Source organism: Diceros bicornis, chromosome 3 (genome assembly GCF_020826845.1).
Source record: "Diceros bicornis minor isolate mBicDic1 chromosome 3, mDicBic1.mat.cur, whole genome shotgun sequence".
Lineage (NCBI taxonomy): Eukaryota > Metazoa > Chordata > Mammalia > Perissodactyla > Rhinocerotidae > Diceros > Diceros bicornis.
Genome location: NC_080742.1, coordinates 8,965,472 through 8,979,369, shown reverse-complemented (window position 1 = coordinate 8,979,369; position 13,898 = coordinate 8,965,472). Strand labels below are relative to the sequence as shown.

Genomic DNA, 13,898 nt, shown 5'->3' with positions numbered 1-13,898 from the left:
ATTGAGGGTTACTCATGCATAAAATAAAGCCAAGAAAATTTTGAAAAAAAATTAAAAAGCAAGAAAATTTGCTTACCAAAAAGCAAGAATCATTATAAAGCTGTACTAATTAGAATGCTGTGTCCCTGGCATAGGAATAGACAAAATCAGGATTTGGCCCCATTTGTAAAGGTGAAGTTGTGCACTCACAGTGACTCCATCTCTATTTGTATACTTAGAGAAATTGTCATATGGAAGTGGACACATATAGTGGAAAAGAAGAGAGAGAGCAGAAAGGGCTGTGAGAGTCTATGGAAACGTAGTTATCACAGGGGTGGCAATGAAAAACAGTGGGAGTGATGATGGATTAGTCAATAATCTGGGGGAGAAATTGGATCCCCACATTCAGATTCCTACCTTAGCCCCATATACAAAAATTCCATTCAAAACAGATCAAAGAAATAAATGTGCAGAACAAAGCCTTAACACTATTAGAAAATAAAAGTGAGAATATGTTTATGATTCAACATATGGAATAAACTTTCATAAAGAAGAAAAATACTTAAATATATGGTCCTTCATACAGTAGAGCAAGTTAGAGCTGGTTCATTTAGTATACAATCCCGCCTGAGGTCACAGAAGTGAAAAGGAACTGAAGTTTCTACTTGTGGTTCTGGTGGAATTATCATGGAGAAATGTGATGAGCTGTTAGAGCACCAGCATGGGTGATAAGAGGGGAGGGGTTTGTGGGTTGGGAGGAAGCCCATGAGCACCTTTCTGGAATGCATTCTTATGTGAGGCTGGGAACCAGCCCATTTCAGAGGGAGACACATCACCCTATCTGTTACTGCTAGGACAGCTGTTCTTACAAGTCAATCTAAATAAGAATCAGTGTGGATTGGAATCAGTCATTGAAACTACACATTTTCAGCTTTCATCCTAAGATTCTGATATATTTTGTTGTATGTTGTCCAAAACTTGTACTTTTATTCAAACATCCCAGGTGTTTCTGATGCAGATGGTCCATGGACCACAGTTTGAGAAACACTGTTCTAGGAGCTTAAATTCTAAGCTAGACTCAAGGTGAACAGTTCTGGCAGAAAGTTTGATGATCCAATTCACAAGAGACCATACGCATATGAATCCAGCATTTCTGTACTTCAAAATTAATTTTACATCCTTAAACCTGGCCCAATATGGCAGTCACAGCCCTTTCCTATAAGACTTTTCAGTTCAAATATATACTATTTATTGTCTGATTATTCACCTCAACCCTTAATTTTAATGATTGAGAGAAAAATAATCTGGTAAGACTCATTCCAATTGAGGACTTGGCTGGGTCAATGTTAGGGGATGGGGTGGAAAGGAGCTTTGGTTTTACTTGTTTAAGACAGAACAGTTCTGGCTGTGGCTGGACTTCAAAAGAGGGTGTGAGTAGAATACAATGGTTGGCGTATCTACAACGATCACTTTATTCCTGCACTTTCACTGTATCAACAGTGCCACGGCTAGTTATGGTGAGGGAAATATTAGTTTGTCCCAAAGAAAAGTCAGATACCACCTTGAAGTCTTCAGAAGTCCAAAGTTTGCATTCCATCATTTCTCATTCTCCTGAGTAATGCAGGAGCTCCTTTGCCACCCATTTTTTTCTGGGTAAGGATTGAAAAAATGATTCTGTACCGCTAACCTTCCGATATTACTCTCCTAAATATCTCCCCAAACACATCAACTCTAGGTGAACTTGTCTGTCACAGGAAGCAGATTGAATAGACTCCACCAGCTCATGGAGAGTTGAAAGAATATGCTGTCTGTCAGACTGCTTGCCTAAGGCCTGGAGACAGAACTTAGGTCTATAGGAAACTGCTGCTGCTCATTGGGCGACAGGACTACCCAGTGGGATATAAGGGTGGGGGTTGGGCATGGAGCTCAGGGCCTCTCTTTGTTCAGAGCACAGTGAAGTCAGGGAAGGAAGAGTGGCAGGGGCTGGTCTATCGTGTGTGCCAAGGCTGCTCTTGGCAGCCACAAGCAAAATTTTCGGTGCAGTGTGGGGGAAGTCTGAATCACTGTGTCTCTCCCAGGCAGCACAGTAATACACGCCAGAATCCCTTTCCTCCAGAATATTGATTAAAAGTTCACAGGTCCTCCCTGAGCCTTCATAAGCATGGTATTTCCATGAACTGATTCCAGATTCCCTCACAACATTTGAGCTGGAGAACTGGTAGTAGAGAAGGCGTTGTGGAGCCATCCCCTCCTGGTACCGGTACCAGTGGACGTAGTCGCTGCTTTGTTGAATATCACAAGTGATTACAGCAGATGACCCAGCCTGTCTGGTGATGGACATCTGTGTCCCTTCCAAGTTGGAAGATATCTGAGCGGCTGCAATGGGAACAACAAAATGTAATGAGGAAGTGGTAATAGGAATTCCTTAGTATGGCCTCCCATCACCAAAAAAAGAGAAAACTCCCTTGAGCATCTAAGCACCATCCTTACCAGGAGCCAGGAAAGCTAGAAGGAGGGCTAGAGCCCGCAGCATGCCTTCCTCCTTGGGCCTCAGAAGGAAAGGGAGAGATGACAGGAGGAGCGGAGCACCCTCTCAGAACTCCAGTCCCGCTCAGAAGACAGTGAGCCCAGGACACGAGGCAGGGAGTTAGAGCTGCTTCTGGACAGCGTCCCAGGCAGGGCAGTGACTGAGGGGCTCTCCTAGAAGACCACCAGGCTGATCACCCAGAGGGGGCGGTGCTGGGGGAGGACGGGGGAGGAGCCCTGCCTCTCTGCCCACCCATTTCTTGAGAGCCCTCCTGTGGCAGGCTGAGAGCAGGCCCTCTCCAGAAGAGGAGAGGCCAGGGGCCCTGAGAGCCCAGGACAGAGGGAGGGACCATCTGGAGCCCACGGGGTGGGCAGGAGAAGCACGGATGAAGCTGGCCTGTCCCCTAGTGCAGGGAGCAGTCCTGAGTCGGGGAACTGTCCTGCCACTCAGGGTTTCCATGTCCACGCTGCTGCCATGCTGGGATGCGGCTTCTTTATTCTTGCCCCGAACCCCCTTCCTTTTTACGTCTGTAGGTGAACTTGGAGGGACCAACAGCAAAGCTGATAAGCATTGAACCTGCTTTAGTAAAAGAAATTAGGATCAGTTATGTTGGTCTACACTTGACTGTCCTCAAATGTCAATGGGTGTGAGTGTGTGTGTGTGTGTGTGTGTGTGTGTGTGTTCGGGCAACAAATCAATTTGTTAGAGGATGTCTGTTCATCCTCAAGTGAAAAGGCGACCTCACATAGGGTTGCTGAATTTAATTTAAAAAAAAAAGTGCAGGGTGCTAGACAATACTCAGGAAACACTTGAGATAAATAGTATTTGTTGTTTATCTGCAATTCAGATTTCCTTGGGCACCCCGTGTTTTATTAGGTAGCCTTCCCTGCAGGAAGTGGACCCATATCTCTGATTTACTTGGATTCACAGATGGGTAGATAGGTGATCAAAGAAGAATAGTGAAATCATGGGAGAATTGAAGTGGTGCACACAGATTTTCACCCCGCACTTTTATAAATGGATTTGGCTATGCGTTTACAATATTCATAGTAGAATGTAGAAACAGCCCCTCTCCATCACTGTTTTGGCGTCTCTCTCAGGTGATTCATTTTCTCCTGTCCTAGCAGACAGCTGAGGAATGAGAAAGGGAGGGGACTCGGGCTGCTCCTCCTTTTGTCTCAGGGACCCCAAGTGCCGGGACATGAGGGGTCGCAGCAGCAGCTCTGAAAGAGAACATTCCAGGTCACTATGCAGGAAGAAAGCTCAATGCCTCAGAGTCCCAGAACATCCTTGCTGGACAGAGTCATGGTTACAGCTCAGAAAGGAGAAAATGCCATCACATTAGAGTGGAAAGAAAATTCGTAAAAGAGTAAAGAAAGAAAACTACTCCACCAGAATGTAAAAAGAACTATAGAGCTACAGTAATGAAAAGAGGGCACTATTGGCAACCAGAATATATTCATGGAACATAATGTACCATGAGAGAGACAGGCAGAGAGAGAGAAAAAAAAAGAATGAAGGAAGGGAGAGAAAAAGTGAAAAAGAAAAGTGAAATTGCATCTTCTGGGTGTAGTGTTGTTAGTGGTAATTATAGTATTGTTTGTATTTATATTTTTATAGAGTATGTTGATACCTAACTTGATTCCTAACAGAATCAAGATTTCAGTATGAGGGAAAATGCAAACATAAAATTTTGGAAGTATAGTAAAAACCTTATTATCTATAATTTGTATCTTTTTTTCTAAAAAATCCTTATTTTGTTAGCTATCTACTGAAAAAATAGAAAGCAATGAGAAATCAGAAGTAATGAGCTCTCCTAGCATCCATATTTTAGCATCAAATACCGTTTCTCACTAAAAGAATATTATAAAACAAATGAAAAAAAGAATCAAACCTTTATCTTGCCATTTCTGTACAAACTGTATTTCAGGATACAGAGCTTATGAAGAAAAGTGCTTCTTTATGCAAGTATTACAGCCAATAAATGCAGGAGAAATATGAAACTTAGGAAATTACCATTATGCAACCCTAATGACGTCCTGGACTTAGACGACTCCATATATTCCTGTATAGCTCTGCCTGTTGCACTGCCTCTCTTTCATTCTCCACCATTCCATTTCTCTATCTACCCCTTTGCTTTCTCTATCACTCTTCATATCCCTCCATCTCTCCATCTCTAGGTCCACAACCCTTTCTCTCTATTGCCTATTGCTTTCCATCCCTCTCTGCTTTTCTGTCTCCCTTTCCAGCTCTGTCTCCTTCTCTTTCTCTATTTCTCTTTGTCTCTCTTCTTCCTTACTATCTCTCACCTTATCTTTCTACACTTCTTTCTGTCTATATCTCTCTATCTGCCTCTCTCTACTACTTATCTTTCTTTTTCTATTTCTCTTTTTATAAATATCTCTCTTATCTATGTTACATTCTATGTCTATCTCTACCTCTCTTTCCATTTCTTCCCATGTTCATAACAGCTACTTTAAATTCTCTGTTATACCAACATCTGTGTCATTTCAAGATTGACATCTGTTAATGACTTTTCCATAACAAAATGTTAAGATTTCCTGGTTTTCCATATATTGAGTAATTTTGGATTGTGTCCTGCACATTTTGAATATTACATTAGGGGCTCTAGGCAATGTTTAAATACTATGGAGAATGCTGAGTTTCTTGTTGGCAGGCAATTGACCCAGTTAGGGGTTGCAGGTTCCCACCTGCTTTTGGTGGGCAGTTCCAATCACTGTGGTTTTCAAAGCCTTTATAGTACTACTCAGATCTGTCCTGTGTGCACCACCCAGGGGCCAGTCTAGGAGGGCAATGGATTACCCCTAGATAAGTTTGCAAAGCCTTGGGTAGGCTGTTTAGGGTCATATCTATGCCTGTGCAGCTAGAAGGTAAACCCAGTTGTTCAAACCATTGTATGAGATTTCTTTCTTAAACTCTCTCCTCTGCAATCTCTACAACACTTTCCAAATGACAGGGGTCCCACTTCCCGCCCTCTGGCCCGGTTAGTGTGGCTTTAGCACACCTGCTCTGCTGTCCATTTCCTGCAACCGTGTCTGCCTTAGAGGTGAAGCTGGGAGAGGATAAAGAGAGGACAAAAGCCACCAGGATTTTCTCCATGCTCAGAGTCCTCAGAGTCAGGGGGTATAGTTGCATTCAATGAGACACAGGGCCAAGTGTGCTCACTGCAAATTTTCCAGCCTGGAGCTCACTCTTTGCAATGTGGATTCACAGCTCCTCAGTCAAGAAGGGCAGTTATTTCCCCATTTGTGAATATGGGAGGTAGTTGTGGGGTTCCAGTTCCAAGCCTAGGCCTCAAGAGGCCTTATGCATTTCTGCTAGCTCTCTTGGACCCCCACCATTGTCTTGAGAGCAAGTCCAGGCTGGCCAGGGAGGATGAAGTACCACCTAGAGCAGAGCTGATTCCTTCCAGCCCAGGCCACATTGACCAGCAAGCCCCTAGCCAACCCAGCAGCTGACCCATGTGACCAAGTCCAACAGAGATCAGCTGAGGTTGGCTCTGGTCAGCAAAACAGCTTAGCTGATCAATGGGCTTGTGAGAATTAATAATGTCTGTTGTTTTAAGCCACGATGTCTGTCATACAGCATTATTGTGCCATAAGACAGAGATAGGTAGATAGATAAATGGTAGGAGATAGATAGATAGATACATAGATACATAGATAGATAGAGAGATAGAGAGAGAGATAGACAGAATCATAAATACATAGATACATAAGGGAAGAAAGATAATATATATAAAGGAAATAAGTTAGAAATATATGCATATAAATAAAAATAAATGTGTAACAATATATAAATATACAATTTGTAACAATAAGTATATAAGTATACATATATCTTTAACTTTGTCTCTGTCACTATTTACTTCTGTTTCTATATATCTATCTCGAACTTCCTAACTCTATCACACTCAATGTGCCCACGGATATTATTTATCTCTATAGCTCTATCATTCTCTCTTTCTCCCTCTATCTCCAGCTCTCTCTCACTGTATCTTTCCCTATTTCTCTATCTGTGTCTCTGTGTGTCTACCCATCTCTCTCCCTATCACCATATTTATATCAAAATATCTCTGTATTCTCTGTTCTTTTTGTCTCTATAGCTATCTTCTTTCCCTCTCTGCATCTTTCTATCTCTCTAGCCCTTTGTCTCTGTCATTCTCTCTCTCTATTTATTTCTCTGTCTCTGTTATGATTTCTCTCTCCTTCTCATTTCAGAGATCTATCCTTCTCTATGTACAGTTCTGTCTCTCACTAACTCCTTTTATCTCTGTATCCACTGTCTCAGTCATTCTCTCTTTTTCTCTCACTCCCACTCTGCTCTGTAGCCCTCTCTCTCTCTGTTTCTATTACTAATTTCTATGCTATCAGTGTTTATAGCTTCCTCTCCCTCTCTCATATTGACCTCTCTCCTCCTTCTCTCCCTTTCTTTCTATCTCTTCCTCTTCTCTGGTCTCCTGGGGGCCTGTGGCATGTGGGCCTGTGAGTATTGTCAGCTCGCTATGATGGGAGAACGAGTCCAAGCTCACAAATGTAAATTTACTTCTTCTGCTTCTCCCAATAATTATATCTGCTACATATCAAGAGATCAGAATTATTGTGGGGATGATAGAAGAGCTGTTAAAAATATTGCTGCCTTGGGGAGAAGAGTAAAGCATACAGACTACTGCCTATACTCCTATTTCAGCAGGCTGTGTGGTGTCACCTAGCAGCAATATGGGAAATAGTCTGTTTATCATGAATTATTAGAGTTCCCTATGATTTCCTGACCTGTGAACGGGTGTCTCTCCTGTCTATACTGTTGTGTGACCACAGTGAGGCAGGTCAGTAGTGTTTGTAATGAGCTTCACGAGGGCACATACTTCGTATCAAGAGCACTGGGAGCAAAGCCAAGGTATTCAGTATATATTTATGGGATAAAGTACCATGTGTGATTTGGAAGATTCTTATAAGGATGTCAGCGAAACTGAATTATATATTGTGTGTTCTTTCCATAGAAGATGAAATGAACAACATTTTCATACAGTCAGTCCGGGCTGGGACAGAGATGGGAAGTAGTGACTCTAATGCAAATCATTCTTCATCACACAACACTTAACTAAGCATTGATAGTGGAGAAGGTGGAAGCCACACTAGGTGGACAAAGGGCCCAGGTCATGTCCCCGGCTCTGTGCTGCTCTCTGTGCCCTGTGGCTTCCCAGAGAGCAGCAGCCTCTCCTGCCAGTGCTGTGGCAGGGCTGGGCCAGGCGCAGGTTCCAGGGAAGCTGAGTGTAGTCCAGACACCTCAACCCCAGCTTCACACCCTGCCTGCTCTTCCCACAGGCTCTGTGGCTGCCAGGATCATGTGGTCTTCAGGGAACAGGTGGTTCTGATCCACTCCATGTGGTGCCAGCCTTCCAGAGTTCCTTTCCCCATGAATGGTTCAGTCATGGGATCAGCCTGGCAGCCCAGCTCCTTGGGCAGCCACTGATATAATCTGATAAACTGTGAGCTGAGGGGAGATGGTCCTTCTCAGAACAGAGATGCCAAAGAGGACACTTTGGAGCATTTGATGTGAGACCTTCTAATTCTGTGAGGATATATTGCTTTGAAAAAGACAGAATGACAACTTGAGTCTCAGCATTGCTGCTTGGAGGATGTGTCCTTGGGAAAGTCTCTGTAAATGGGAGTTATAACACTTACTCTGGATTTGTCATCCACCACATGCCAGGGATTGTGCCAAGTTGTCTTTAAAATAAATACTATTGTTAGTCTTAAGTACAATTTAATTCCTATAATAATAATTCAGAGTAGTTATAGTCAACCACATTTGTTTAGATCAGATAATCAGAATCTTAAAAAGTTTCACTTCCTCAGGTCATTAAGTAACTAGTGGAGCTTGGATTAAAACTGAAGGCTAACAAATTCCAAAACCCGTGTCACTATTCATTCAATATATATAGAATTATTATGTATATATATATATATAGAATTATTATGTATATATATATGTGTATATATATATATATATATACACTCTCCTTTTAAACTATAAAGCATAAGGGACTGTGAAGAAAATTTCAGAAAGATTGCAGAACCTCAAGAATAACTATCCCATGCTAGTAGGCAAAGAGCTGAAGATATTCTTGAAGATCAATCATTCTATTAATAGTGGTGGAAGTCAAAATGTAGTAGAAGTTTCTTCTAGCACTTTTTTTTGGGGGGGCGTGGAGATCAGCCCTGAGCTAACATCCATGCTAATCCTCCTCTTTTTGCTGAGGAAGACCGGCTCTGAGCTAACATCTATTACCAATCCTCCTCCTTTTTTTTCCCCCAAAGCCCCAGTAGATAGTTGTATGTCATAGTTGCACACCCTTCTAGTTGCTGTATGTGGGCCGTGGCCTCAGCATGGCCGGAGAAGCGGTGCCACGGTGTGCGCCGGGGATCCGAACCCGGGCCGCCAGTAGCGGAGCGCGCTCTTAACCGCTAAGCTACGGGGTCTGCCCTTCTAGCACTATTAAGTTAAGAGTTGATCACCTTTTATAAAAGTTAATTTTTTTTAAATCATAACAGAAATCAGGGATCCATGAAATGATAACAAATTCATTTTGCTAATTGTCAAATATTGTACATATTTATTCCTTTCTTGCAAGTATGAGGTAAGAGAGAGTTACTGCCATTTGGCAGATAAAACAGAGGATTAGGGAGGTTAAGTAACTTACTTGTGGTTGCCTGGCTAATAAAGACCATACCAAGAATTTGAACGAAGTCTGCCAGTCTTCTGGGCCTGTGCCCTAAGTAACTTCCTTGGCTGTTTGTGATTCAGGGGTTAATTTGTGTCCTCATTGGGCCGTTGCATTTGAATGCAAAATGTGATGTTTTTATACTTCCTATTTGTTTTCAATTCCTACTTCCTGATTGAAAAGTACTATATTTTGGTTGCATTTAGTTACTTACACTACCTTCTAGCACCCCCTCCTGGCTATTTGGAATTAATTTTTGTGTGTAAAGGAGGTAACGAACTAAATTCGTTCTTTGGAGACAGTACGATTTTGAAAAGACTATCCTTTCACCGTTGAATTAACTCGGCACGTTTCTCAAAAACCTGTTGACCGTAAATATAAAAGTTTATATCTGGAATCTCAGTTCTCTCCATTGACCTGTGTGCTCTCCTTGCCCCAGGACCACACTGGCTTGATTACTGTGATTTTATCTTTAAGTGACTTTGAAATCAGGCCCTGTGAGGCCTTGCTTGAAAGTCCTGCCATGCTGCCCTAGAGACCACAATTTTGTAAGGAATGACCCTTGTCATTCCCTCTGGGGTGTGTGGCATCATCAATCTCAACATCCAAATCACATTTTGGGGCTCTCTCCCTCCACTGCTTTTGCAGAGTGACTGTGACAGTCCTCCAAATTTGTCAAAATTACTTTGGCTATTCTAGGTCTTTTGTGTTTTCATGTAAATTTTAGGATGAGTTTGTTAAGTTTTGCCCCCAGGCCTGCTGCATTGAATTTATAGATCAATTTGTGAGGAACTGCCATCATGACAATACTGAATCTTCTACTACATGAGCATGGAGTCTCTCTGCATTTATTTAGATGTTCTTTAATTTTTCTCTGCTTTGTTTTATAGTTTTCAGCATAGAACTGTTTTTCTTCTTTTGCTAAATCAATTCCAAAGTATTTTATTCTTTTTGGAACTATGTGAATGTAATTATTGTTTTAGTTCCATTTTAAAATTGTTGATGGCTCATATATAGAAAAACAACTGGTGGAGTAACATCAACTTCATGGCAGAGTGAGCAGCTCCCTTAGTCTCACCCCTACTTAGTTACAAAAAAACAGACATTCATTAACCAACGGAGGAGTCCCTACAAAGTACAATAGGCCATCTGAGAGATCCATGCAGCCATACATCTGAAAATGGGAGTACTAGATCCCCGGGAAGAAGTGTAATTAAGTAGGCAGATCCTCTCCCCCATCCCGGCAGCAGCAATCTAGGACACCAGCCTTCACACATCAGCCAGTGCATGGCTATAAGAGGAGGCAGGGCAGCAGGCAGGCATGTGCATGAACACTTTTGTTTTGGGAGTGGCAACGGGCCAGTGGGAATGCTCCACACCAAACGGCATGGCTCAGCTACCATGTGGGCACCTCCATCAAGCACAGCAGCCTGGATTAGCTGCCCATGAGTGAGAGTGGGTCTGCACATGTGCAAAAGAAAGTGCCCCTCCTCCCGGCCTAGTGGGCCACCTGAGCAAGTGCCTAGCCAAGGCAGCAGATCTGCACCAGAGCACCTGTGCATGCGTGAGTGACTTGCCAAGCAGCTGTGGCCAGCAAGCAAATGCTGATGAGACCTATCAGCACAACTTCAGAAAACACAGCTCCTGCCCCCACCATAGTGGAGGCAGGTGGAATCTGCAACCTGATACTACCACTATGCGCTGGCAAAGGATCACTTCATCAAACACCCTAAAGAATTACATTAACATTCCAGAGCAGAAAGAAAATGACAAGTCTCCAGAAATCAATCCTGAATTCACAGAAATTTACAATCTGAGTGATGGACAATTCAAAATAGTTGTCATAAAGAAACTCAACTTAAAAGAAAACTCAGAAAGACAGTTCAATGAACTCAGGAATGAAATTAATGAGCAGAAGGAATTCTTCACAAAAGAGATTGAAACTCAAAAAACAAACAGAAATTCTGGAGATGAAGAACAAACAGATGAGATGAAGAACAATCTAGAAACCTTAAGAAACAGAGCTGATGTAATGGAGGACAGAATGAGTAATTTAGAGGACAAAAATATAGAAATTGCTCAGGTGGAGAAGGAGAGAGAACTAAAACTTTAAAAAAATGAAGAATTTCTTCAAGAAAGATCCGACTCAATTAGGAAATGCAACATAAGGATTGTAGTTACTTCAGAGGGAGAAAGAAGGGAGAAAGGAGCAGAGAGCTTATTCAAAGAAATAATAGCTGAGAAATTCCCAAACCTGGGGAAGGAACTGGACATACAAGTATATGAATCCAATAGAACTCCTAATTACATCAATGGAAAAAGACTTTCTCCGAGGCATATCATAGTAAAACTGGCAAAAGTCAATGACAAAGAAAAAATATTAAAGGCAGCAAGAGAGAAGAGAATAATCTACAAAGGAACTCCTATCAGACTTTCAGTGGATTTCTCAGCAGAAACCTTACAGGCTAGGAGTGGTTGGAATGATATATTCATAATACTGAAAGACAAAAACTTCCAACCAAGAATACTCTATCAAATGAAACTGTTCTTCAGATACAATGGAGAAATTAAAACTTTGCCAGATAAACAAAAGCTGAGGGAGTTCATCACCAATAGACCTCCCTTATAAGAAATGATGAAGGATGCCCTCATACCTGAAACAAAAAGCATTTACAAAGCTTTAAGCAGCAGACAAATAGACAGATGAAATCAGAAAATTGCAGCTCTCTATCAGAACACATTAGCAAACAATTATAACATAAAAGATAAAGGGAAGGAAAGCTTCTAAAATAAGTATAAACATTTCATTTTAATCACAAACACAAAACAAAACAAAATAATTTGTGACAACAATAACTTAGACAGGATAGATGCAAGGGATGGAACCTGCTTAAGTTAATGGAGATAAGAGGCTATCAAAAAATGAACTATCTCTGGCCATGGGCCAGCCTGGTGGTGTAGCGGTAAAGTTCCCACGCTCCACTTCAGTTGCCCAGGGTTTGCAGGTTCGGATGCCAGGCACAGACCAACGCACTGCTTATCAAGCCATGCTGTGGCTTTGTCCCATATAATGTAGTGGAAGATGGGCATGGATGTTAGCCCAAGCCAACCTTTCTCAGCAAAAAGGGGAGGATTGGCAAAGGATGTTAGCTCAGGGCTAATCTTCCTCACACACACACAAAAAAATGAACTATCTCCGGCCAGCCCTGGTGGGCTAGTGGTCAAATTAGTCATGCTCCACTTTGGTGGCCTGGGGTCAATTCCCAGGCATACACCTGCACTGCTGGTCAGTTGCCATGCCATGGTGGCGGCCCACATACAAAATAGAGGAAGATTTGCCACAGATGTTAGCTCAGTGTGAATCTTTCTCTAGCAAAAAAAGAGAAGGGTTTCTGATAGATGTTAGCTCAGAGCAACTCTTCCTCAGCAAAAAAACATATATGTATTTATTAAATATATATTATATTATAAATATATATGCACCTAACATAGGAACATCAAATTATATAAAGCAACCATTAACAGATCAAAAGGGAGACATTAACAGCAACCCAATAATAGTAGAGGACCTCAACACCCCACTTACATCAATGGATAGATCATCCAGAGAGAAAGTCAATAGGGAAATAGTGGACTTAAATGAAAATCTAGACCAGAAGGACTTAATAGATATGTATACAAGATTCCATCCAAAAACAGCAGAATACACATTCGTCCCAAGTGCACATGGAACATTCTCAAAAATAGACCATATTTTGGTAAACAAGGCAAATCTCATTAAATTTTAGAAGATTGAAATCATATCAAGCATCTTTTCTAACCATAATGCTATGAAACTAGAAATCAACTGCAAGAAAAAAGCTGGGAAAGTCACAAATATATGGAGACTAAACAATATGCTACTGAACAACCATTGGATCAATGAAGAAATCAAAGGAAAAACCAAAAAATACCTAGAGAAAAATGAAAATGAAAATTCACCATGCCATCTCTTAAAGGAAGTAAAAAAGTGGTTCTAAGAGGGAAATTCATAGCAATACATACAGACCTATGTCAACAAACAAGAAAAATCTCAGATATGTAATCTTAAACTACACCTAACAGAACTAGGAAAAGAAGAATAAACAAAGCCTGAAGTCTGTAGAAAGTGGGAAATAATAAAAATTAGAGTAGAAAGAAATGAAATAGATACCAAAAAAAACAGCAGAAATGATCAATGAAACTAAGAGTTGGTTCTTTCAGAAGATGAACAAAATTGACAAACACTTAGACTCACTAGGAAAAAAAGAGAGAAGGCTCAAATAAATAAGATTAGAAATGAAACAGACGAAATTAAAACAGATACTACAGAAATACAGAGCATTATAAAAGAACACTAGGAAAAACTATATGCCAACAAAACGGATAACCTAGAAGGAATGGATAAATTCTTAGACTCATACAACCTCCCAAAACTGAACCAAGAAGAAATAGAGAATCTGAATAGACCAATCACAAGCAAAGAGACTGAAACAGAAATCAAAAACCTGCCAACAAACAAAAGTCCAGGACCAGATGGCTTCCCTGGAGAATTCTACCAAACATTCAAAGAAGATTTAATACCTGTCCTTCTCAAACGGTCCCCAAAAATTGAAGAAGGCAGAATGC

The 13,898-nt window shown here is 41.3% G+C and overlaps 1 gene segment (V, D, J or C); it reads right to left on the bottom strand.

Moving 5' to 3' along the window:
- The window catches only part of LOC131392781 (T cell receptor gamma constant 2-like), a 34,854-nt gene extending 32,153 nt beyond the window's left edge, over window positions 1-2,701 (bottom strand). The window contains 2 exon segments of the C gene segment in view: window positions 2,044-2,355; window positions 2,470-2,701. Coding sequence covers window positions 2,044-2,355; window positions 2,470-2,512 — 355 coding nt within the window.
- Window positions 2,702-13,898: the final 11,197 nt, after the last annotated feature.